The sequence below is a fragment of the Heloderma suspectum genome, chromosome 6, assembly GCF_057233095.1.
Source record: "Heloderma suspectum isolate Gila_16-S chromosome 6, 16-S_ref, whole genome shotgun sequence".
In the NCBI taxonomy this organism is placed as follows: Eukaryota; Metazoa; Chordata; class Lepidosauria; order Squamata; family Helodermatidae; genus Heloderma; species Heloderma suspectum.
The window spans coordinates 73919275-73944278 of NC_139463.1; the positions used below are offsets into that span (position 1 = coordinate 73919275).

The 25004-nt window shown below is 49.1% G+C and overlaps 1 protein-coding gene across 1 annotated transcript; it reads right to left on the bottom strand.

Moving 5' to 3' along the window:
- Nucleotides 1–609: 609 nt before the first annotated feature.
- LOC146341178 (uncharacterized) lies at nt 610–18442 on the bottom strand. Its single transcript, XM_084807327.1, has 6 exons — nt 18354–18442; nt 15179–15266; nt 15003–15136; nt 13770–13834; nt 12529–12605; nt 610–1827 (listed from the first exon to the last, which is right to left on the bottom strand). Exons 1-6 carry the CDS (start codon nt 18440–18442, stop codon nt 610–612), a joined length of 1671 nt encoding a protein of 556 aa, XP_084663453.1.
- Between the last annotated feature and the right edge of the window lie 6562 nt (nt 18443–25004).

The window sequence follows — 25004 nt, forward strand, 5'->3', positions numbered from 1 at the left end:
GAGCAAAAGAACAGGAACCACCCATGTGGACACATCCCTGATTCTTGAAACATTGTCCACCCGACTCCAGTGGGGACACCAGCTGAACTTTACTGCCTCCCTGCTTATCTGAGCCAGGTGGCACTTCTCCCAATATCCCTGACCATTGGCCATGCTGGCTGGGGCTGATGGGAGTTGAAATCCATCTGGACAGCACCAGGTTGGAGTCCTAGAGTCAGCCCCTCTTCATCAGGCAAGGAGAGGAGGTGGATCCGATTGTGGGATGCTTCCACACAGCTCACAAGAAACAGGCAAGTTCAGTCCCATCCAAACACCTATTCTGAAGACTTGGGAGAGGACGGACCTACTACAGCAGGCAGGGGAGAGGAGGCAAATGGGAGAAGCAGGCCAGAATCCCAACCACATGGTAAATAGGGCAGCTCTCCCCAATGTGGTACCCTCCAGATCTTTTGGACTACAGCCAGCATGGGCAATGGTCAGGGGTGATGGAAGCCATAGTCAAAAACACTTGGAAGGCACCATATTGGCGAAGACTAGAAGAGGCCTTGAAAGACACCAGAAGACCAATGCCTGTTACTTTGCCATCCCTCCCATCTCCACTTCCTCATCTCATTTCTCCTGTGAGTCAAAGGGACCTTCTGATTCATTGCAGTTCCTCTCCTGGTTCTTCTTCCTGTTCCTCTCTGCCATGACAATGGCAGCGATCACTGTCACCAGGACAGTGACTGTGATCACTAAGACAGTGGCCGTCTCGGCCACGCACAGCTGGCTGTCCACCAAAATGAGGGGGGAGCCCCCCAGCTGCCAAGGGCTGGAGCAAGTGATGTTCTCATAGTCGTCCACGTGGAGGTGTCGGACGCTCATGATCTTGCCAAAAACCCGCTGGAGGTCGCAGTCGCAGGCCCAGGGGTTGTCGGCCAGCTGGATGTGGGTGCTGATGGTCTGGATGTTCAAGAATGTCTTAAATTTGAGGTGGATGAGCTGGTTGCCAGTCAGGGTCAGAAGGTTCATGCTGTGCAACGAAGTGAACGCCTCCACCGCAATGGAGCTGATGTTGTTGCTCTGAAGCAAAAGGACCTCCAGGTTCTGGAGCATGAAGAAGAAGCCGTTGTGGATGACACTAAGCCTGTTCGACTGGAGGTAGAGGTGTCGGAGTCTGGAAAGGCCCCGGAACGTGCCTCTCTCAATCGATGCCACCCGGTTGTGGCTCAGGTCCAGCTTCTCCAAGTTCTCCAGGTACTGCAGGCTGTCAAAGCCCAAGGCCACCAAATGGTTGTGGGCCACTTTGAGGTCCTTCAGGGACGTCAAGTCATCTGAAAAGTCATGGGGCAGGTGAGCCAGGAGGTTGTGGCTGAGGTCCATCTTCTCCAGGAAGCTCAGGGACTTGAACGCATTGGGCCAGATTCTGGCAACTGAGTTGTGGGACAGGAGGAGGATCCTCATCGACCACAGAGCATCCAAGCAGCCTCCCTCGAGCCCACTCAAGTTGTTGTGCCGCAGGTCCAGCATCCAGGTGCTGTGAGGGATGCTGTGAGGGATGCGGGAGAGGTGCCGGCCGCGGCAGTCCACGAAACTGGCGGATTCATAGCAGAAGCACAGGTGGGGGCAAGTCTTGGAAGCATGAGCCACGAGAACACACAGGGCAAGGAGGATGACAAGCAGGGCAGCCATTCCCAGGAGAGCCCAGGCCAATGCAGGAGTGGCTTTTTCTGCTCCCCTGCAAAGCCCAGGGATGAACTGGTAGGGAGGGACCAGAGTTTGACGTGCAGCACTCTTCCTGATCGGTCCTTTGTCAGCTCCTGGGGTTGGTAGAAGAGAGTCAGATTTCTTCAGAGGAACCAATAACAAAGAGCTCTTTGTCAACTGATTAGCTAAGAGCTTCCTTGGACTTCAGCCTTGGAGACCAATGGGCAACTTGAGTGAACAGAAGTGGAGGAAATGGATCGGAGAGGGCTGTAACTGGAGTAGCAGTGCTTTCGGGCAAGACACGTCAATCATGTCCTTTGGTCTCCCACTCTCTGTCTATTTTCAGCTCCAGCTCTGTTTGGAGCCTTAATAGTTCAAGCCCAGCATAGAAGTTAGACTTTTTCAGTTACCTTCTGGAGACAGATGCTAATGAAAGAGGAAGCAAAGACAGCAATGCTCTGAACATTTATAGCGGAAATCGCTAAGGCCGGGGGAAGGGGGGACCCCAGAGGGCCAAATTTGACCCATGGGCCTGAAGTTCTGCACCCCACCCCACCTTAGACTGCGATAGCATTAACCACAGGGGTCTTGGTAGGCAGAAAACATCTCTCTTCTCCCCTGCACCACACATTTTCTCTATTTCATCCTCCCATTGATGCTATGCCTTGAATCAGAGTGTCCCTTGCATCAAGCAGCAGTTTCATCAACAAATGGTTAAGGAAATGGCCGCACAATGTACTTCAGTGCTCTTTTACGTTACAAATTAACTCTAATGCATGGAATAAAGCAACACAGCCTGCAGGACTCATGTGTAAGTAAATGTTCCTGGCTCTGGGATCAAGTGCCAGCTGTCTAATACTCCACTGGCCCTGGCCAGTAAAGAAATAGAAGTGCTGTTGTTGTTTTTAAGTTGTTCTTTAAATAAATCGCGTTCCCGCTTATTGCCCATGTGCCTGCCATGACAAGAGCATGTGTGCAGAGCGTGTTGTGACACAAATAGGGTAGTCCTGTGTTAAAGGGGACAGTCCTCTATTTAAATGGCAGCCAGCAGGCAGTGCTTACTTGAAAGGCTGTTCAGCCCAGTTCTGGTTTAAAGAGAAAGAGCTAGGAGAAGGAAGAACTGGCCCTTGAAGTTGCCCATCTGTAGTGCACAGCCACACGGCAGACTGGGCAGGCACACAGCTCCCCTGCTCACGGTCTTCCCCACTCTGGAGAGATGTCTTACATTCCTGCTTAAATTATAGCAGTATTTCTAAAGGTGCCACTTTACGTACAAATGAGCACATGCATGTTTTATGCAGATCTTTGTCCCGTCACCCCTGTCTGGGGGGGATGCGTAAGTGGCCTCTCCAACAACAAAGTGAGGTGAGAAGGAGACCGCAAGAAGGAAGAAGGTGGGGACAGTGATGAGGACACGACTCCATCTGCTCCTGAACATCATTCAGGGTTCCAAGGTCTGGCAGTATCGATGTCACGACAGCCATATCTCCCTGCAATTAGGCCCCAGCCCTGCTCCAAACAAGTACGTCTTGGACTTCCCTGCCGGAGCCAGGAAAGGAAGCAGCAGCAACTAGCCGTGCCAGGTCTTGGGGGGAGGGGAGGGCTTGCAGGGCTGGTCCAGGTTTGAGGGGGCCTTGCTCAAAGCTCCTGCTGGTGCCCCCTGCCCCCAGACATACCTGGTAGTAGGGACAGTAGCAGTGCTCCAAGGATGTCTAGAACTGCTGTTTTAACTTTTCACAAGGCCTCGGAGCAGCCTTCCCCAACCCAGTGCCCTCCAGATAGGCTACACGTCCCATCATACCCAGCCAGCATGTGTTGGCTGGGCATGATGGGACTTCTAGCCCACCACATCTGGAGGGCACCAGGTTGGGGAAGGCTTGCCCAGAGCATCCCACATAGTGTCACTCCAAGGCATTCTGGGAAATTTAAATGGTGGCTTACAGAGCCAGCCACCTGGCATGGGGGATCCAAGACAGGCTTTGCTGCTGCCCTGGCAGCTGCCCTAGGAAACCAGGTGCTGATGCCAGGACTGGGTCATTGGACAAGATGCCCTCAGTGGGCCCTCTTCCCTGAGGAGACCACCTTCCTTGTCACTGCTGTCACCTCTGACCGTCCTCTTGCACTCTTCTTCTGAGCCCAATCTGCAGAGCAACCTGGAGGGATAGGACAAGGTGAGTGCTGGCTACAGCGCCTTCCCATCTGCTTGCTCCTGTCACTGCTCACTTGCTCAGAGAGGGCAAGCAGGCAAACAAGTTTGAGGAGGAGGAGGAGGAAGAACAGCTGGGCAAGGGCACTACATGGGTTGGCAGTGGCCCTCCTAGTGACATGTGGACCTTGGCAAGTGCCCAAAGATGCCAACCCTATGCCAGCCTAGAGCAGCAGCTACAAATCAGGACTGCCTGGCTCTGGACACAGATCGTATGGGCCAGCGAAGGCAGACGGAGTATGGGGCCTGCCTGGGATAGGCTAGCTGGAGGGCTTTATGTCTGTGTGTGGCCACGGGATTGGCTCTGGATGCGTGTGTGTGTACATATCAAGTTTATTTATTTACAATATTTATGTACCGCTCCATATCTAGAACAGCTTTCGGAGCGGTGAACACAAGGAATAAAACAGTAAAAGATGAAAAAGATGAAAAACACCACATTAAAATTATACTTGTTTAAAAACACAATGGCAATAAAAACCATGACTGGTCAATTAAGGAATGCCTCCTAGAATACTGCTGTTTTCAGGAGGCGCTGGAAACAGCACAGTGTAGGGGTCTGCCTGACCTCCAGGGGCAGGGAATGCCAAAGAAAAGGGGCCGCCATGCTGAAGGCTCTTCTCCTGGTGGACTCCAATCAGGCCACAGGTCCATGTGGAACCACCAGGAGCAGGCCCTCCAATGACCTCAGCGACCGGCCGGGTTGGTAAGGGAAAAGGTGCTCTCTCAGGTATATGTGCTTGACAGATGCACTGGCTGGCTCATTTGTGTGCAAGCCATTGACATCTCGGCCTCCATGTTCCCCATCTGCAAAATGGGACACATCTTTTAGAAATGTCATTTCTTGCATGTGTATAAATGGGCCACTTTGCATGATCAAAACAAGCCATGGTGGTTTAAATAAACCAATGCGGCTTGTTTTAATCCCAGGCACCATTCCTCTAGTTACCCACCTGGGTGTGACTTGTCCTGTCATCTGAACCCATGCAGCATGGCTTGCTTGAAGGGGGGGAAATGCTCGGGGGATTAAAACAAGACAGGGTGGCTTATTTAAATAAATAAGCCACTGTTGCTTGTTTTGATGGTGTGAATGGGTAGGGCACTCTTTTCTTTGGGGTGGGGGGTTGTCCCGTAGGGTACACGATATTTGCAGAGGCCAGGGAACCATCCTGTTCTTTGCATCAACATTTGCCTAGGGCCAGTCCTGGCCATACCTGCAATTTGAGATAGTATCTGGATATAAAAGCAACAGCAAATGTTAACTCAATTCCCCCTTGCATTTACAATATCGCAGACTTGCATTAAGACACTAAGGTCTGCTTGAGGCCTTGTAAAAACACCACTGTTTTCTAGGCAGTAGTTTAAAAGGTGGGCAGGTCTTCTTAGCACAGACAGTATTCTCAGGACAGCTTCCAGGCCTCAGCAGGGCCCACCATTGACACCTGCCCTGGGCCCTCCAAACTCCACTGGGTGTGTGAGAAACCATTTAAATTTCCCACAATGCCTGCAATGTAGGGTTGCTCCAGGGCATTGTGGGAAATTAAAATGGCAACTCCTGCCCTCCGCTACTGGGTAACTTGACTGAGGTTGGGGGCCAGTATAGGGTGGGGCCCAGCAGAGGACATGTCGCTGAGCGCCCCCCACCCCATTCTAGAGCTGGCCCTGAAGGTAACAGATGACCATCACAAAATGGAGCTAAATTCAGCCTGTGCTTTCAGAGACAGAGGCTAGTGCCAGCTGAAAAAGAAGCAGGCTGACCTTCCTGCACCTTTCTTGCCTGCTGCTGCGGAATCTGTACATATGCAGGGATTAAGGCTGGTAGAGGCAAAAGCAAAGCAGTTGTTGACTCAAACCCTCAAGCACCGGCTTGTTCTCACATCTGGCATGTTATTAATCCCAAAGAGAACAGCAGCTGAGCAGGAGCAGGGAGCAACTCAAGGCCTTTGATAGACAACACTAATGAGGTCAGTGCTGAGCAGCGGGGGACTCTGTGTGTGTGTCTGTGTGTGTACAAAAAACTGCCTATTAATGCCCCTCAAATGTAGGGGCAGCCCCTTGGGAGGTGCAGAACATCTGGAAGGGAGGCAAAAAGTTCCAGGGAAGGACAGGATCCTGAAGTCGGGGGAGCCATCTTTCCCTTACCACCCAAGACATGGGTCAATCGAATGTTCCTTAGCAGAAGGCAAGCAGGATTTGCAACAAAATGTTGCAGTCAGAGTAACGTGCTACTGTTCTGGATTCCAACCACTCCATCCTGTTCCTTCCGCCAGTTTTCCATCCTCCCCCTCAAACGGTAAGTCAGCATTCCATGGTCACTGAGCACGCTCAGTCCTCACTGCACTGTTGTTGTTTTTGTAATGTCTTCTTGCCCCCCCCTTTCCCCCAAAGTTTTTGTATATTTCTGCAAAGCTTGGGAACCCGCAAAGCCTCTTGGTATCTCCCTCTTTCTTGTACATGGATTGTGCCATTTTGGCTACATAAACAATGGCACGTGCAGCCTGATCATCGGAAAAAGGGGGAATTCTCCTATTCGAGTCACTTTGTATTTTAATGTGCAAGGTGGATGTGGGGGTTTGTAGAGACTACTTGCTGCCTTGCCTCATCATCCCAACCTAATTTGTGTCAAACAAGCAGATTGAGTTTTGAGCAGCCCTGGTTTTTGCAGTTTTGAGAACTGCACATCATGTTTCCATATTCAAACTTTCTGCAGCACCTCCCCAATCCAACTAACAAAAAGGATCTAAATCAGAGATTTATTTATTTTATTTATTTATTAAATTTATTAATCGCCCATCTGACTGGTCACCCAGCCACTCTGGGCGATGTACAACCCACCATAAAACAATTTAAAACAATAAAATTTTACCATAATTTTTTTTTTTTAAATACCCTAACCCACCCCAAATGCCTGCCTGAACAACCACGTTTTTAATGCACGACGGAAGCTCATTAAAGAGGGGGTATGACGGAGTTCCCTAGGAAGGGAGTTCCACAGAGTGGGGGCCACCACAGAGAAGGCCCTCTCCCTCGTCCCCACCAGTCTAGCTGTCCTGGCTGATGGGACAGAGAGAAGGCCATCTGAGGCTGATCTTGTTAAGCGGCCTGTCTGGTGTTGCTGGAGGCGCTCCTTAAGATAGGCTGGGCCGGAACCATATAGGGTTTTAAAGGTCAAAACCAACACCTTGAATTTGGCCCGGAAAACAACTGGTAACCAGTGCAACTCCTTCAGCACTGGAGTGATGTGATCTCGCCGGCGGCTGCCTTTAATCAGGCGAGCCGCCGCGTTCTGTACCAGCTGCAGCTTCCGAACCGTCTTCAAGGGTAACCCCACGTAGAGCGCATTACAGTAGTATAAACGAGAGGAGACCAGGGCATGTACTACCGATGGGAGCAGATGGTCGGGAAGGAAGGGGCGCAGCCGCCGTATCAGATGGAATTGATACAGCGCTGTCCAGCTCACAGCTGACACCTGAGCCTCCATGGACAGCTGGGAGTCCAGAATGACCCCCAGGCTGTGGACCTGGTCTTTCAAGGGTAGCCGTACCCCATTCAACACCAGGTCAACATCCCCCAGCCTCCTCTTGTCTCCCACCAAAAGTACCTCGGTCTTGTCAGGGTTGAGCTTCAGCTTATTCCTCCCCATCCAGCCACTCACCGTCTCCAGACATTTGGACAGGGATTCTACGGCCAACCCTGGTGAAGATTTGAATGAGAGGTAGAGCTGCGTGTCATCCGCATATTGATGACACTGCACCCCAAACCTCCTGATGATAGCCCCCAGCGGCTTCACATAGATGTTAAATAGCATCGGGGAGAGGATGGAACCCTGTGGCACCCCACAAGTAAGTGGCCACGGGTCCGAAACCTCCTCTCCCAGTGCTACCCTCTGGTACCTGCCGGAGAGGAAGGACCGGAACCACCGCAATACAGTGTCTCCAATGCCCAACCCCTCCAGGCGGTCCAGGAGGATACCGTGGTCAACGGTATCAAAAGCCGCTGAGAGGTCGAGGAGAACAAGGAAGGAGCATTCACCCCTATCCAGAGCCCTCCTCATATCATCCACCAAGGCGACCAAGGCCGTTTCTGTCCCATGCCCAAGCCTGAAGCCTGACTGAAATGGGTCTAGATAATCAGTTTCTTCCAAGTGTGCCTTCAACTGCACCGCCACCACCCGCTCAATCACCTTGCCCAAAAATGGCAGATTTGAGACTGGGCGAAAGTTGTTCAGAACTTGAGGATCCAAGGAGGGCTTGTTTAAGAGCGGTCTTATCACTGCCTCCTTGAGGGCTGATGGCATCACTCCCTCCTCAAGGGAGGCGTTCACCACCACCTTGATCCCCTCACCCAGTCTCTCTCTGCAGCTCATAATGAGCCAAGATGGGCAAGGATCAAGCAGGTGGTCGGCCTTACAGATGAAAGCACCTTGTCCACTTCATCAGGAGGAAGAAGCTGGAACCGATCCCACAAAACCGGTTTGCCACAGGCCGCCTCTTGCTCACTAACTGTATCCACAGTGTGCAGATTGTGCAGATGGAGATTCTGTGGCCCTCTAGATGTTGTTAGGCTGCAACTCCCATCAGCCCTAGCCAATGGTGAGGGATGATGGGAGTTGCAGTCCTCCAACGACATCGGGAGGGAGACCAACCCTGGTCTAAATTCAGTCTGTGCTGAATGAGTTAGATGCAGCAGAGGTCTGGACAAGAACATCTCGGTGGTAGAGTTTGGGCTTTGCATACACAAGGTCCCAGGTTCAATCCCCAATTTCTCCACTTAATAAGGTCTGAGAAAAGCCTCTGCCTCAAACTGTGGAGAACAGCTGCCATAGAGAGCACTGGGCTCGATGGACTTATGATCTCAGAATAAAGCAGTCTCATCTGTTGTGACACCACATGGTGGCCTGGTTCACATGATCATAAGAATATCAGAAGAGCCCTGCTGGATCAGACCAAAGGTCCATCTAGTCCACCATTCTGTTCACACAGTAGCCAACCAGCTGTTGACTGGGAACCCACAAGGAGGGCATGAACACAACAGCACCCTCCCACCCATGTTCCCCAGCAGCTGGTGTCCATAGGCATACTGCCTCTGGTACTACACAGCCATCAGGACTAGTAGTCATTGATAGCCTCCTCCTCCAGGAATTTGTCCAACCCCCTTCTAAAGCCACCCAAATTGGTGGCCATCACTACATCCTGTGGTAGCAAATTCCACAGTTTGACTATGCACTGTGTGAAGAAGGACTTCCTTTTATCTGTTCGGAATCTCCCACCAGTCAGCTTCATGGGATGATCCCGGGTTCTAGTATTTTGAGAGAGGGAGAAAAATGTCTCCCTATCCACATTCTCCACACCATGCACAATTCTGTACACTTCTATCATGTTTCCCCTTACCCTCCTTTTTTCCAAGCTAAATAATCCCAACTGTTGTAACCTTCCCTCATAGGCGAGATGCTAGCCCCTTGATCATTTTAGTTGCTCTCCTCTGCACTTTTTCCAGATTTACAATATCCTTTTTTAGGTGTGGTAACCAGAACTGTAAACAGTATTCCAAGTGTGGTCGCACCATAGATTTGTATAAGGGCAGTATGATATTGGCAGTTTTATTCTCAATTACTTTCCTAATTATGCCTAACATGGAGTTTTCCTTTTTTTACAGCGGCCACACACTGGGTCGACATTTTAATCGAGCTGTCCACCACAACCCCCATATCTCTTTCTTGGTTGGTCACCGCTAGCTCAGATCCCATCAGGTTATACTTGAAGTTGGGATTTTTTTGCCCCAGCATGCATCATTTTACACTTGCTTACATTGAACCACATTTGCCATTTAGATGCCCGTGATCATGGAGGGGAAATAAACCACAGTGGCTTATTCCACCCCCCACCCCGCCGCACATAGCGTGCTTGTGCTGGTCACATGCCAAGGGACTGGCATAATTACTCTCGGCAGTGCAGTTTTTCATGTCATGCAAAGCCAGCCAGGGTGACCTGTTTCCGTGGGTAAAAAGCCAGCCAGAACCCTACAACAGCCCATGGGTTTTGGGTGGCTTGTCACCCATGGCAACAAGCCACCCTGGCCAGGTTCATACAGCACAACAAGTTGCACTGCAGAGAGGAATTATGCTAATCTCCCCAACACATGCAGAGGAGTGGGGGAATAAGCCACCGTGGCTTATTTCCCCTTTGTGATCATGCGAACCCCATCGGTGACTCCTGTATGGCAAGGTTTGACATTACGTGTGCATGATCTGTTGTATACCACGCAGCAGCAGCCTTTTCAGGACCCAGGTGAATAGTCCAACATGACTCCTCTGAATTTCTGGCCACAGGCACAAAGTTCAAGCCACATCTGGAAGGGTTATGATGGTGTGCATGATGGCAACTTGTGCTCCTGGTGAGTAGTTCAGAGGTAGCCCATTCTCCACAATCCAGGGAGGGGAGGAGGCAGCAAGACTAGCACCCACGTGAATCACTCAGTATTCGACATGTTACGTTAAACACTCCTTTTAAAAAAGGATGCTTAATTTGGCCATTTTTATTTTGAAGGAAAAGCAGCCCGCCTTTATTCTGAAGGAAAAGGAGTTTGTTTACTCCAAACACCTTTTATTTGGGGTGGGGGAGGGAAGAGGGGAAGCAAACAGCAGTGTGAGGCTGCGATCTGGATCAGGTCCCTGCATGGCTGCTTAAGTGGCCTGCTTAAGTTAAGCATGCTATTTTAGAAGCAGATTTAATGTGGCCTGTAGTTTGGGCCCCAAAGCAAACTAGCAAGGTATGTGAGATTGGACCCACAGCAGATCCGATAGGAGCATATCAGATCTCCTCCTGCCCTCAGATCTATTCTGTAAACTAAACTTTCTATTGCAAAGTTGAGAAAGAGACCTACAAGGGCACTTATCTCTCTTCCTCTTTATACCCAGAAGTAATCTGTTGAAGCCTTCCCCAACGTGGCGTCCTCCAGATGTGTTGGACTACAACTCCCAGAATCCCCCAGCCAGTTGGCTGGCTGGGGGATTCTGGGAGTTGTAGTCCAACACATCTGGAGGACGCCACGCCACGTTGGGGAAGGTTGATCTATTGGTTTTATTTATATTCAACTGTTTTAGTTTAACATCTGGTCCTTGGGATTAATTTTGAGTAGGGAAAACTAATCACAGAGGCAGCTAAAGCCATGTGTTCATTCATTCATCTATATTTAGGTCACTTAACACTTTGAATTCTAAAAATTCCTTGCCTAGCTTTGTAGCAGGGCATGAAACAGGCCAAGGACACAGCCCACCTTCCTGTAAAGGCTCAGGGTGAGGCAATACCATGTGTTTAAAAATAAAATAGTACAATTAGAGCATTCTGCAGCCAAAGTTAAAGACATTTAACTTAAATCCCATTGATTTTAATAGGAGTCACTCCCTAGAGCGGGGCTGGGGAACCTGTGGTCCTTCAGCTGTTGTTGGACTACAACTCCCATCATCCCCAACCATTGGCCATGCTGGATGGGGCTGATGGAAGCTGGTGGCCAACAGAATCTGGAGGGCTACAGGCTTCCCAGCCCTGCTCTAGGAAGTGTGCATAGGATTTCAATGTTAAGCCATGTTCAACTCTCACTGAAATCAATGGGACTTAAAAGTTCTTAACTGTGGGTGGATTATGCCTCATCATGGTAAATTACGAGGCAGTATGATGTAGTTGACAAGAGCGTTGGCTTGTATATGGAAAACCATGGTTAAAATATCAGATCAACTCCCAGCTGAAGCTCCCTATATCTCAGGTCCTGTTTACACATTACAAACAAGTGCACCTAACAAAACCGTATCATGGCCCTTTTTTCTAAATATTAGGAGAAGCCACTTTGTGGGGTAGCAGTTTGGAGCAGAGAAGCAGCGAGGTGAAGGGGTACTTATCCTTTTCCCCCACTCACCACTTCTTGAACATGTCGTTGGATTTAGCACCCTTTCAGAGCATGCCTATCGCAAGGCGTAGTTTGGCCCCGGGGCAGTTCCATGGACTGCTCGCATTGAGAGGTGTCACCAGTGGTGTAGTAGTAAATGCTGAAGGACAGGCACTCATCATAAGAGTCCCTATAGCCTCGCCCCCAAGGGGAGCCCAAATATGCAGGCTGCTGTGTTGATCCATACCAACAAACCAGTTCTAACCATTTTCATCTCCATCAGGAGCAGATGCTCCGTAAAGCTAAGTAGTCTTAATTGCACATTCAAGACCAAGCCTCCCCAAAATACTTTGCACTATAAGAGTGACAGCTCACAACTACATATCGTTGCTGGGAGAATCCATCCTCGGGCCTTGCACCAGCTATTGTGATGAGTGCAGCTAAATTCAGTGGGAACATCAGAACGTAAGAAGAGCCCTGCTGGATCAGACCAAGGGCCCATCTAGTCCAGCATTCTGTTCACACAGTGGCCAAGCAGCTGTCGACCAGGAACCCACAAGCAGGGCATGAGCGCAACAGCACCCTCCCACCCACGTTCCCCAGCAACTGGTGTACATAGACTCACTGCAGGGAAGACTGGTGGAGGGTGGGCAGATGACATAATTGTCCCTGCTAATAAAAAAGCGCCGGTGCTTCGACCCTGTGAGCCCTGCTCCACTACACCACTGGATGTAGCACGTCTCATTGCCACGCACTCTTCCCCAGCCCAGTAGGCTTTTGCACACCTGGTACTGCAGATCCAGCTCTAAAGGCTGGTTTCCACAGGCGGTCACTGAACAAGAGCAAATGAGGGGGCTGAGATGACGCAACAGCCCACCATGGCCTAATTTACCTACAAGGCTGTCATGTCATGCTGGGTGGCTGCGGGTGCCATTTTTGCATGGTGCCTGGTTTGCTGTGGCTTGTCGTGTCGTGTGAACCCAGGTGGCAGGGGTTGTTTGCAGGTTAGACAACCCTCAAATACCCCTAAAACAAGCCATTTTTTGCATAAATAACCGTAAAACAAGTCATGCGTTATTTGAGGGTTGTCCAACCCTCAAACAACCCCTGCTGCCTGGGTTCGCACGACACGATGTGCCATGGCAAGCCAGGCGCCCACAGGCACCATGCAAAAATGGCGCCCAGCATGACGCATCAGCTCCCTTGGGCAAATTAAGCAACAGTGTGCTATTGTGTTGTGTGAACGAGGTCAGTGTGTGTGGCCAAGAGCAAGCCATTATGGGAATGTGATGGAATGCACAGGGTTGTTCCAAGGGTAAACCGTGTGAAGATGATAAAGCACTTTGCACAATTTAAAACACAGAGGGTTAGATCTAGACTAAGTTAGTCACACTCACATCCCATTGAAATCAATATGAAAAGATTGTCATAACTAACTTAAGTCCATTTGATTTCAATGGGGCCTAAATGCAATTAACTCATGCACATTGTTATTTGTTACATGTGTTCTTGCCCTTCTTTCAAACCATTAAAGATCTGCATTAAAGACTAGTGACAGATAATGGAATTTTGGGGTCAGAAGGGACAGTGGAGGTCTTGTAGCCCAAGTTGCAGAAATGTGCAACTGTAGAATCCTCATAGATTTCAGAGTGGAGACAGAATTTGAACTAGAGCCTTTGGGCTAATAACCTATGGTTTTAACTGGTATGCCACATGCAACAACTCAGTCTTACACACACAAACATACCCACACACACACACACACACACATGAACTTCTCTAAACTATGGATATCAAGCAGATGAGCTAAACCACAGGCTATGAGTAGAGTAGGGTGAGGGGAATGTGAAACAACCCACAAATATCCCAAGCTGGGCTTCTCATTCTGACCTGGAGGGAACACCCTTTATCATCCCAAACATGGCACTTCTCATAGATATGGAAACAGTCCAAAGAGCACGTGCAGCCTCTCCTGTCTCTGGGCAGGCACACTCACCCGCCAGCCCCCACACAATTCCAGCCACACACTCCCTAGCACGCAGTGGTGCCATCAGCGCAAGACTTTGGGGCAAAGGACCAGGGCTCCACTCAGCAGAAATTATGAGGAGGGTTCCCCAAATGCAGCAGGTCTGGCATATCGCATTTTGCAGTGAAGTGAATAAACCTTGCCACCTAAAGGGTTTGGGGATGGGGGTGGCATATAACCATTCACTCCAGAGCCTTAAAGGAACTAACCCCACTCCTGCTGGCGCACCACAGAAAGCTGCCTGTAGGGCAACCACCATCCAAGTTGGGCAAGCTGGAAGAAGAACCATTTTCCAGGCCCAGGGTGCAGGGGTGGGGCGGAGCCTTTCCCTAATGCGGCAATCAGATTGTCTGCACAAAGCAAAACCCCATTAACCAGTGGAGGCTGGTGGTTCCGATGTCAGTGGGGCGGTGAATCCGCTCCGGGTTTCAGTCAGACTCAACCTGCAGTGAGACTGGTATGTCAGGCTTATATGATGGGATATGGTTTAATTGATGCTTGGAGAATTTCACATCCTGCTGACAGAGAGTATACTTTTATTTCACCAGTTCACCATAATTTTTTGAGATTAGACTATTTGTTTATTTCTACAATTTTAATATGTCAAATCAAAGATTGCAAGATTGATACATTGGTAGTGTCAGATCGTACCCCGGGATGTCTGGAAGTGCAATTTTTAGATACTCCTAGGGCCCCCGGTCTTTGATGTTTTAATGTTTCCCTTCTTAATGATGAGAAGTTTAAAACCCAGACGTTAGCTGAACTCACAGAGTATTTCAGTACTAATGAGGGTACAGCAGGCTCGTGCGCCATTGAATGGGAGGCTAGTAAAGCTTTTATAAGGGGCCAAATTATCTCTTATGCTTCCTATCAACTGACTGAAACCCAGAGCGGATTCACTGCCCCACTGACATCGGAGCCACAAGCCTCCACTGCCATTAACCAGGTCTTCCCAAAGGAGAGAGAGTTCCCTGAACCGTTCCAACTCGTCTTCTCGAGTGTTAGACCCCTGTAATTTGCTAATTTCTTAACCATCAATGTGCGGCCATTTGTTTGGGTAGCCACAAGGAACTGAACCAGCTCCCCACCCCTCTGCCCTCCTCCCACAAAATCATGTCACTCACTTCATCTACTTCATGGCATGATGGGAGTGGAAACCCATGCCCCCTCCATCCCTCCACCCAACCCAGTTTCCAGACATACCTTAAGCCCTCAGCGTGCTCCACCAAGAAGGCACCTCTCATTTCACGCACTGTGCTCTTTTCCACTGTCCCACCGATGTCGTCTCTTCCCAGCCAAGACCCGAAAAGCGACACGGACCGGATTGCTTTCCAGTGCTGAATAAACACAGCCAAATTCTAATCTCAGTTTGGGATTACAGTCGCTGGCTGGCCTGGTGCCACCCAAGCAAGCGAGCGAGCGAGCTGGCAGGAGAGAGAAGTGTCTTTCTCATCCCATGGATCGCACCTGGGACAGGGAGAGAGAGAAAGAGCCAAGACCAGCTGTCACCAAGATCACAAGATGCACATAGAGAGTGAAAGCATGTCTTTCATTGGGCAATCCCTGTTTAGCATGAGAGTGTGCAAGTGCTGGACAGAATCCTTCTTCGGGAAGAAGGGAAAGGTTGCAGAACCTTAGGGAAATTTCAACCCAAGGCAGAAGAGATTGTTGGTGGACACTGCAGATGAACAATCAATAATTCCACCCTTTTTTTTAATCCTCTATACCAGAGTGCGGAACCTCTTTCAGTCCGAGGGCAGAATTCCATTTTGGAGAAGCCCTCGGGGGCTGCATTCCAGTGGTGGGCAGAGCCAAAGGCAAAATGGGCAGGGCCAAAAGTACCATCCTATTTTAGCTTAAAGTTCTTACTGCCAGTAGCTAAGGCTTAGGAGAGGCATTTCAACCTTTCAGAATGGGATGGGGAGCAACACAAAATCTAGGAAACTGCCAAATAATTGGTGGTCAGGGGAAAGGGGGTGTGACCATCTGGGGAACCCCAGGGGGCTGGATTGGAAGGGAGGGATTTGGCCCCTGGACATGAGGTTCTGCACGCATTTTATAGTTTGGGGTTGTATCCTGCAGTGAGAACCATGTCAACACATCAGCAGTTATTGGGACCAGCAAGAGTGAGAAAGAAAACATCTATGGCTTGTCCAACAAAGATCAGCAGCACAGGAAGAGGAAGTTCCTGGTCATCTTTCATCCTTTTCCATATAGCAGATGTCCTCTCTTAAATTTCATCATCAGACCATCAGCTGTTTTGCTGTGCATCAAAGCCACAACTGCAAGGCCCAAATGCCGGCAGAGTTTAAATCCTAAGGAGAGATGTGCTGCAGGCTCACACTTTCCCATCTAGAAGATTGACTTGGGGTAGTCAGTTATACGAGGAAGGCACTTTGCACTTGCTCAGATGTACCCTTATTAATAGTTCATATGTTTATGGCCTGAATCCTGAAGGCAGGGCAACCCAGATCTGGAACATGCTTTGAATGCTGGGCCTTGGCCCTGGAATGTGTGAAGTAATAAACAGTGCCTCTGGGCATGGGCAGAGGGCAGATCTTTCAGCCTGATAGTAATTCAAGGGCTTTTGGGAAGGCTTGAATCCTAGCCTCCTCTTTTTACAATTGAAGATGTACCTGGGGGCACTGATGGATGGACACCCAGGTCAGAGCTTAATTAAGGCTGGTCACTAACATTTAAATGTCCCACTGAAAGACACAGTCATCACTTTCCTATCCCATTGTGAGGACAGAACCACCCTAAATTGTTACTCTGAGTAAGTTAATTTAAACTACACACAGCAGCCTTTCTCAATTAATGGCATGGAAAGTGGCTGTATTGAATTGGCAGCTCTATGCTAAAGAAAATACCATACAGAAAAGTCATTGTAACAGTTAATTGACCCCTAAGATGGCTCTGTTAATTATTTACAGTGCAAACCTATGCATCTCTCCTCAGAGGAAAATCACATAAAATTCAATAGGGCTCATTCCGAAGTAACTGTCAGCAGGATTCTAATCTTAATGTATTCCTATCTATTAGTAGCTCACCCAGCTGCAATGGTTAAGGTAGAATATCACCACCTTCTAAAACCTAAGCACCCACGCTATTTCCAATGTTCAGGCTGTGAGTGCCATTGGTATGTAGCCAAAATAGCACCATCCGTGAACAAGAGGGAGGGGTCAGCAGGCTTGGGAGACTTATGGTTTGCAGAAGTACAAGAAGTGTTTAAGAAAAAGGTTGGGGGGGGACCAAAAAAAGCCCCATGCAGACTGAGCATGCTCAGTGGGCACAAAATGCTAGGCAGGATTGGAACCGAAAACCAGGAGGGAGGGGGAAGGGAATGGAGTATCCTAAACAGTCTGCAAAATCTTGCGTCAGGCTCCCCTTGTAAATATTACAACTCCAGCCCTGATGGATATTGAGTGGGAAGACCCTGGCTGGAAATACACCCAAACCCTTCCACTCTGGTGATGTTCCACTCTCTTGCAACTTCTTCCTTGCAAAGGAAAAGGAAATGCAGAGGTACTCAATTTGCACCCATTGGGTTTTAAAAATAATTGCCCATAGAATGCATGCTGCCCCAATGTAGAGAAATTTGGAATTGACAGGAAGCCTGCACTTGATGATATACCAAGACCTAGTGAGTTTAGATGTTAAATCATTATTTAACTTAATTATTTTCTCTCCCCTCCGCCAGCCAAAAAAAAGAGAAAGCTCCACGGTCTTTTGATGCCAATTTTTTCATGTAGTGCACCAGTCAGGACAACTGTAGAAGGATTTACCAACTTGCAAAGGATTTGTGCTTTCCTTTGCTTAAGCATCACCCCTTGATTCAAATCCCGCCTCCCCTCGTTTCCACTGTTCACTTGGCCCAAGCATCTCTCCCTCTGCTTCTTGTTCACAATAGTAAGCTATACTTAAAATAAAACACCCACAAAAAGGAGAGTCAGCCATAAGCCATTTAAGCAGCCAATTCTTCTATGCAGCCATCCCGGATGTATTTCAGCAATGAAATAACCTGTCCAGTTTCATATAAACTCCTTATGGTTTATATAAGGTGAGTGGTGGTGGACAGGGATTTATATCAGGGCCGTTCTTCTAGGGCAGCCTCCCCCAACCTGTTGCCCTGCAGATGTGTGTTGGGCTACAACTCCCATCATCTCCACCCAGCACAGGGGGTGATGGCAGCTGTAATCCCAGACATATCTGCAGGGCACCAGGTTGTGGGGAGGCTGCTCCTTGATAGGGATGTTGAGCCTCTTTCATTCCGAGGGCCAAATTCCATTTCGGAGAAGGTCTCAGGGGCAGGGCCGAAAATACCACCATATTTGAGCTTCGAGCTCTTCCTGCCAGTAACTAAGCCTTAAGAAAGGCATCTCAGTCTTTCAGAAAGGGGGAAAATACCGCACAAAAGCCAGGAAAATAAACCATCAGTGGCTGTTGGAAACAAGGTTAGGCCAGGTAAAGGGATCCCAGAGAGCTGGATTTCCCCCCTGGGCCTCAGGTTCTCCACCCCTACGCTACAGGATGCAACCACATCCAGGCACCCACCTTGGAGGGTTGGCGTCAGCACTCCCCGTCTCCCATCCAGGCTCCCCGGCACTCCCCGTCTCCCATCCAGGCTCCCCGGCACTCCCCATCTAGGCTTCAACCTTGGAGGAAGCCCAAGGCTGGCATCAGCACTCTCCATCTTTTGGCAGCTGCCAAGGTACCAGCCCCTCAGCAAGGCCCATCGCCGAGGCCTGACCTGATTCTTCCTTTACATTTCTTTTTTCCTGGCCTGGTATTCCGAGGATGGCTGGGTGGCTGGGGTCTAGCTGACATTTTAATGTCCCATCATGCCATGGAGCCACACTAGATGGGGGGCATTGTGTGTGGGGGGGGGAGGGTGAGACCTGGCTAGACCTGGGCCACCAGGTGCTGCTCAGATCACTGCTGCCTGCATCCAGGAAAGCCCACCAATGGAAGAGGGAGCCCATCCAAGGGTGTTTTTCCCAGGGCCTCCTCAATCCCAGAGCCAGCCCTGCTGTCTACAGTATGCTAGAGGGCCAGTGGTTGCCATCGTTGTCAGAGTCCACACTGTAAAAGGCCTGTTATTCGGGGGGGGGGGGGGAGGCTCAAAAGGAATAAACCTGATGTAGAACAGGATTAGAGAACCAACATCCTTCAGATGATGTCGGATGTCAACAACCATCAACCGCAGCCAGTATGGCCAATGGCCAGGGGTGATGGAATTGTGGTCAACCATCATCTGGAGGTTCCCCAGAACTACAGGCTTTAACAAAACTGACATTCCAGCTCCAGTCTGACTGCCCCCAAATGAAGACTTTAAATATATTGGGGCACCTACTTTCTGCTTCACCCCAGGGTTCCACAGCGACCAGACTGTCCCTGCTATATAATTGATGAACCCACAGTTTATCGCTGCAGAGAGTCATATTTCAGACACTCAACACCTGAGTCCTCACGCCAAGCAGGTAAAATCATCCCCATGGCATCTCGTCTATTATTAACAGCCCCTTCCTGTGCCCAGCTAATCATGGCTTTGTTCAATTAAGCAAGTACAAAGGCAGGCATCCTTGAACTGACAGATCGTTTACATGCCGGGCATGTGTAGGACTCCACACCTTGTCAGAAAATCTGGAATTAGGATAGAAATCCACTTCTTGGAAACTGTGGCTTGAAACAAAACAGATGGGTCTATCAACTTTTCTACTTGGTTTGAAGGGAAACAAGTTGCTAGGACTAAATAAAATAGCTCAGCAGTAGAGCACACACTTCATCTGCAGAGGTTCACTCCCTGGCATCTCCAGGTTGGGGAAAGGCCCCTGCTTGAAACCCTGGAGAGACACCACCACTTAGTGTAGACCAGGGGGGCAGAACCAAATACGGTACTCCTGGGGTCCCAATCCAACTCCTCCAGGTAGTCATGCCCCCTTCACCTCGAACCACCAATTGGTTTCTGTTATGTATGGGGGGGGTGTATTGTGGGTTATTTATTGTTTTGAACCTTGGCAGCTCCTGTAGAGTTGGGTATAGCAGCAGTGGGTGGAGCTTCTGCTAAGTTCTTCACTTCTGTGTGTGTTGCATAAAGAACAGTTGTGTTTGAGGTGTGCTGATTATTGCAGTCATTCCTACTACCCATACCACAGTTTCCCTGCTGTTGTCCAGTTTTGTCCTCATTCTACAAGGTAGAAATGCCTTTCCCAAGGCTTAGTTACTGGCACTAAAAGTCATACACTCAAATATGCTGGTATTTAGCCCCTCCCACTACTGGAATGCGGCCCCCAACAGCTTATCCAAAATGGAATCCCCCCCACCCCGGGTTGAAAGAGGTTAAACACCCCTGGCGTGGACAATACTGAGCTAAATGGACCAATGGGCTTGTAACCCATTAGTATATTTTTCTTTAAAAATTCTGAGTGGGAATATTTGTGCACACGCTCAGTAAAGGCATGAGATAGGGAGCGGCCACCATTTTAGGCAGTTACCAAAATTGCAGTGTGGAAGAAGCTTGCTTTCTCCTCTGTAAGATCCTGAACCCTTGAGACAGGTTAGTGGGGAGTGTTCTTTTTTATTTTTATTTTTAAAGAGTCATGGTTTTTCTTGCAAACACTATGGGTTCCTTGTTGTTTATGTTCTTTGATATTATATAAAGGGCTGCTTACAAAGTTGTTCCTGTGTTGCTGGATCCTGATCCATTTTGAGAAGATTGCAGCAGAGCTGGAGTGAACTGAGTAGAGACTGTTTTATTTCTTCAGCCAGCAGAAAAATCAAGCTTCAGAGAGAAGTTTTATTTATATTTTTTGTTGTGGACTCAAGCTGAAAGACAGAACTTTGGGAGGGCTGTGCTCTGTTTTATTGTTTTGGTGATAAGTGAATCGTTATGCATGTAAAATTATCGCATGTGCATTATTACTTTTTAAAATTAAGACAGTAAAAGGATATCTATCTATTCTCCCTGTACAAGGCCTTTGCCATGAGTTTCTTTAGAGACCCCCGAAGTGTTACACTGTGACTTTGTGTAAGGCATCTTTCTGTGTTGTTTCGGGAAGGGGTGTAACACACTGGCAGAGCAAATGCTTTGCAGACAAAAGGGCCCATGTTCCATTCCCAGGATCTCCAAGTAGCGCTAGGAAAGGCCCGTCTGAAATCCTGGAGAGTCAAGGTAGACCAGCCTCCCCCACCCTGGTGGTCTCCAGATGTGTTGGACTTCAACACCCATTAGCCCCAGCCAGCCTGACCAATGGGCAGGAAAGCTGGGAGTTGTCATCCAAAACATGAGGGCACCAGAATGTCATCCAAAACATGAGGGCACCAGAATGTCATCCAAAACATGAGGGCACCAGAATGCCTACCAGTGGTCTGGACAACACAGAGGGACCAGCAGTCATGATGCAGTTTCCTGTTAGAAAAGCTGAGCAGATGCTGGAAAGTTCAATAGGGAAGAATCGCACATTCTGTGTTTCTGCGTGGGATCCTTCTTGGGGAGGGGGAGGCAGAAGGAAGAGACTATACAGTAACATGGCAAATTCAGCCAACCCCCAATGCATCTCTCTCTCTCTCTCTCACACACACACACACACACACACACACACACACACACTTCCATAACGGTGCAATGCCGAAGGGCATCCCAGGGTCTATGGATATTTGAGGATCTCCCACCGCATGGGTGGAGGTGGTCTTCTGTAAAAATCCTCATTCAGGGTGGATCCCAACCCCCCCCATTCCACTGATGTAGTCCCCCTCCCACACACGTCTTGTCGGGGGCACACCAGCTCTGGAGGGGCTACAGGTATTTCCTTTCTCATTGGAAGCAATGGATGGGAAAGTTTTAAAAAAAGGTCAGCCACAGCCAACATAAGAAAGGCAAAGAAGCCACCCAGCTACTGACCTGGCAAGCGCGACCCCGGCACAGCTTTGGTGGTTCTCCCACCGAGTGGAAGCTGGTGGCTGCGATTTCAGTGGGGCTGTGAATTCATTCCAGGTTTCAGGCAGAACCAGCCAGAACTCTAAAGAAACTATCCAGGGTGCTGACCCCCATCCCCAAAATGATTTCAGCACCTTGGATAGATCCTTTAGAGGTCTGGCTGGTTCTGCCTGAAACCTGGAAAGGATTCACAGACCCACCGAAATCGCAGCCACCAGCCTCCGCTGCTCCCACCGCAGATTCCCTCCTGCCCCATGTGTATGTAGCATGCATGATGGATCCGCAGATGTAGTATCTGTAGTACTATGTGGATGCATAGTATCCCAGATGGGGGCTCCTCTGTCTGGCAGAGAGAGATGCCCACAGAAGTCTATGGAAAAAATATTTAGTGCTCGTGTTTGTTGTAATATTGGCCATTACCCATGCTTATATTAATATGGAAAGAAATAGAGGGCCGGCCCGCTGGTCTGTGTATCAAGTGCGCTTTGCCATCAGCATCAAGTAACATTGCACTTATTTCAGGGAGCAGATGCATTATGGGAAGAAGTACTCTTTGCGAATGGAAAACTGGTAGCATTGATACGGGACAAGTTTCAACAATTGGGCATCCCATTCCAGGAGAAACATTATTGGCGAGGCCACTGAGAGGCAAAAAGGCTGCAGGCCACCACAGCTACAACAGCTGTGATAAACTTTACAAGATCCATCAGCCGTAAAGGTTTTTCCTCAGAGTAGTTGCACAAATTATTTATGGCACTGAAACGTGAGGAGACTGTAAAAAAAATGTTTTGAAATCTATTTTATATTTACTTCATTCTACCCCTATATGTACGCCAAGGGCTGAGCGGGCCGCCTTTCTCAAATCGGGGAGGCCCCTTCAGCAGTGGTGGCATCGTTGAGGGACATGCGTGCGCATACACCCCCACCACCTTGGTGGTGGCATAGCAGCCGCCACTGCCAATAAAAAAACCCAGTCGATGGGCCACAGAGGCATTGTGGGGGAATTAAAATGGTGGGCACAAGCCACAGCCAGATGGCTACTGAGAGGAATGCTGGGCCAGAAGGTTATAATCATCAGGCCATTGGCCACTGCTCAACAGTGCCAATCCCTGATACTGGCCTTCCTCCCAAAGCCATTAGTGGCAGTAATTAGCATTATTCTCTATAGGTAGAGAATAAATAACATCCAGAAGTACTCCCATTGCATAACCCGAAATTTGTTTCTCAAACTAAGTGAAAATAAACTGCTACATTTCCAATAATTTTCCATACCTTATTTATTTAAAAAAATTCTGGGCTGCCTTTCAGGGTAGAATCCCCCTGAAGGCGGCTCACAGCAATAAAATACATAAAAACAGTTCTTGAATGCTTTGTGCATGTGTGGGTTTCACAGGCCTTTCTTACCGCCATGCTATTCTGCAGGAAGTCCACTTGAGCGACGACCCATCAACCCTCACAAAGGTTCAGCCCTTCCTCTCAGGTCGTTTTCTTGGAATGTACGCCTAATTGTCCTCAAATGTTTCATAGTCCTTCGATACATCTGTGACTCCACTGAAATCGAACTGGATCCAAGCAAGTGACATGACATACGGCTCCAGGTGACGGGTGTCTAGACTCCACTGGCTTTGCTCCCATTTCCACCTTTGGGCCACCGTGCGACAGCCAGCGCAAGCTTGTATTTCACTACAAGCATTGCAGAACAACTGCAAACAGGAGTGCCACTGAGATGACAAGAAGGCTGGAACTAAACAATGGGTGGGTTCATTCAAATCTATGTGAAATGCATTCCCTTCCTGCTTTAGGGCCCTTTGGAGTCCCAGGTCACAGTGATGCAATGACAAGAAGCAACAAATGGTACAGTTCTCATCAGCGTCTACTAGAATCTAGACCAGCCTTCCCCAATGACCATATTGGCTGGAGTGACGGGAGTTGGTGTCCAATACATCTGGAAGGCACCTGGTTGGGGCAGACTAGCAATCACCTGCATTAGCCACCCCCGCTCAACCAGCCTTCCTAACATTCCTGTGCCCTCACCTTCCCCCACCCTATCAGAGATCCCTCTCCGATTTATCCCATCTGGCATCAATACCTGTCAGAAGCTGCCTCATGTCATGACTGACAGAAACTGCGGATTGGAACACCTTCCTGCCTTTGAATTTTTTTCACACTCTGGACCAGCCCTGCCAACCTGATACGGCCATTGGGTCGTCCTAGACACCAAGGGCCGTACTGCCCGAGTAACAAGGTGTTTGTGCCTCTGGTGTGGCTCTGTGTGTTCCTTGACTCCGATTCCCTGTGGAAACTGACTGTGGCTCAGCTTTGCAATTCTATACCTTTGCCTTTTGCCTCAAGCCACCTATCCTTTCTCCAAGGTTCATTTTTCTCAATCTATTCTCTGAACACTTCCGTCAGCCTCATTAACCTCCTTCTCACCAAGCTTCCCCAAAACTCAAGACCCCAGCCTGGTCCTTTGAGAAGTTTGCATGCCAGGTAAACTGACAATTGCCTCTTACCTCACAGAAGCTGGACCAAACTGTTTAGTTCCCTGACCAAGCTGACATCCCGTGCCACATCAGCATCATCCCGTGCCACCTGTACCAGAGGCCTCACCCTCCCACGCATGTCATAAATGGATACACTCAAGGGTTTTGAGGGCCCCTGAGCAAGATATTGTATGGGCCCCCACCCTCAGGACGTCTAACTTCTTGCCTGTTGTCACCAGCTGCTATTGCTCCTCTTTCTCATAATTGCTACCACCTGCTTGCCTGACAGGTAGAGAACCAATGAGCAAGTTGGCAGTGGTATCTTATCGCTCCTCCTTCGCAGAACCACCATTGCCTGGGCTAGAGCGACAGGCAGGGGAATACGGTTGTAATGAAGAGCAACTCCAGGGGGCTTTGTCAGTGGGCCTCTGCTGAGGTGTGAGCACTCGGAAGGTGCCCAACCATGCCTACCCTTGACGCCAGCCCTGCACACCCCTACCTCTTGCTACCAACATTGGCTTTATCGAACAGTATGTACCTGTAGCAATAGACTTTGGCAGCCATGACTTACATGGCGATTTTCTGATACAAACCTGCATACATTTGCTGCTAATACTTAATATTTCTGTTCAACAGACTAATGCATGAAGCAGCATCCGCTCTTAAATTTTAATTTTTAGAGTGCTTTTGTTGCCTTACAGTAACACTAGTGTCTTAAGAACGATAATGAGATATTACTGCACAGAGCAGAATTCTATAAAGGAAAAATGAGAGAAAGGAAGGCAC

Excerpts from the sequence above, each read along its gene's own strand:
- LOC146341178 (XM_084807327.1), bottom strand. The coding sequence starts at position 18,442 with ATGGGGAGTGCCGGGGAGCCTGGATGGGAGACGGGGAGTGCCGGGGAG. Across the intron at positions 15,267-18,353 it reads GCTGACGCCAACCCTCCAAG|GTGCGATCCATGGGATGAGA; the intron begins GTGGGTGCCTGG and ends TCCCTGTCCCAG. Across the intron at positions 13,835-15,002 it reads GAGCACGCTGAGGGCTTAAG|TCTTGCGCTGATGGCACCAC; the intron begins GTATGTCTGGAA and ends TTTGCCCCAAAG.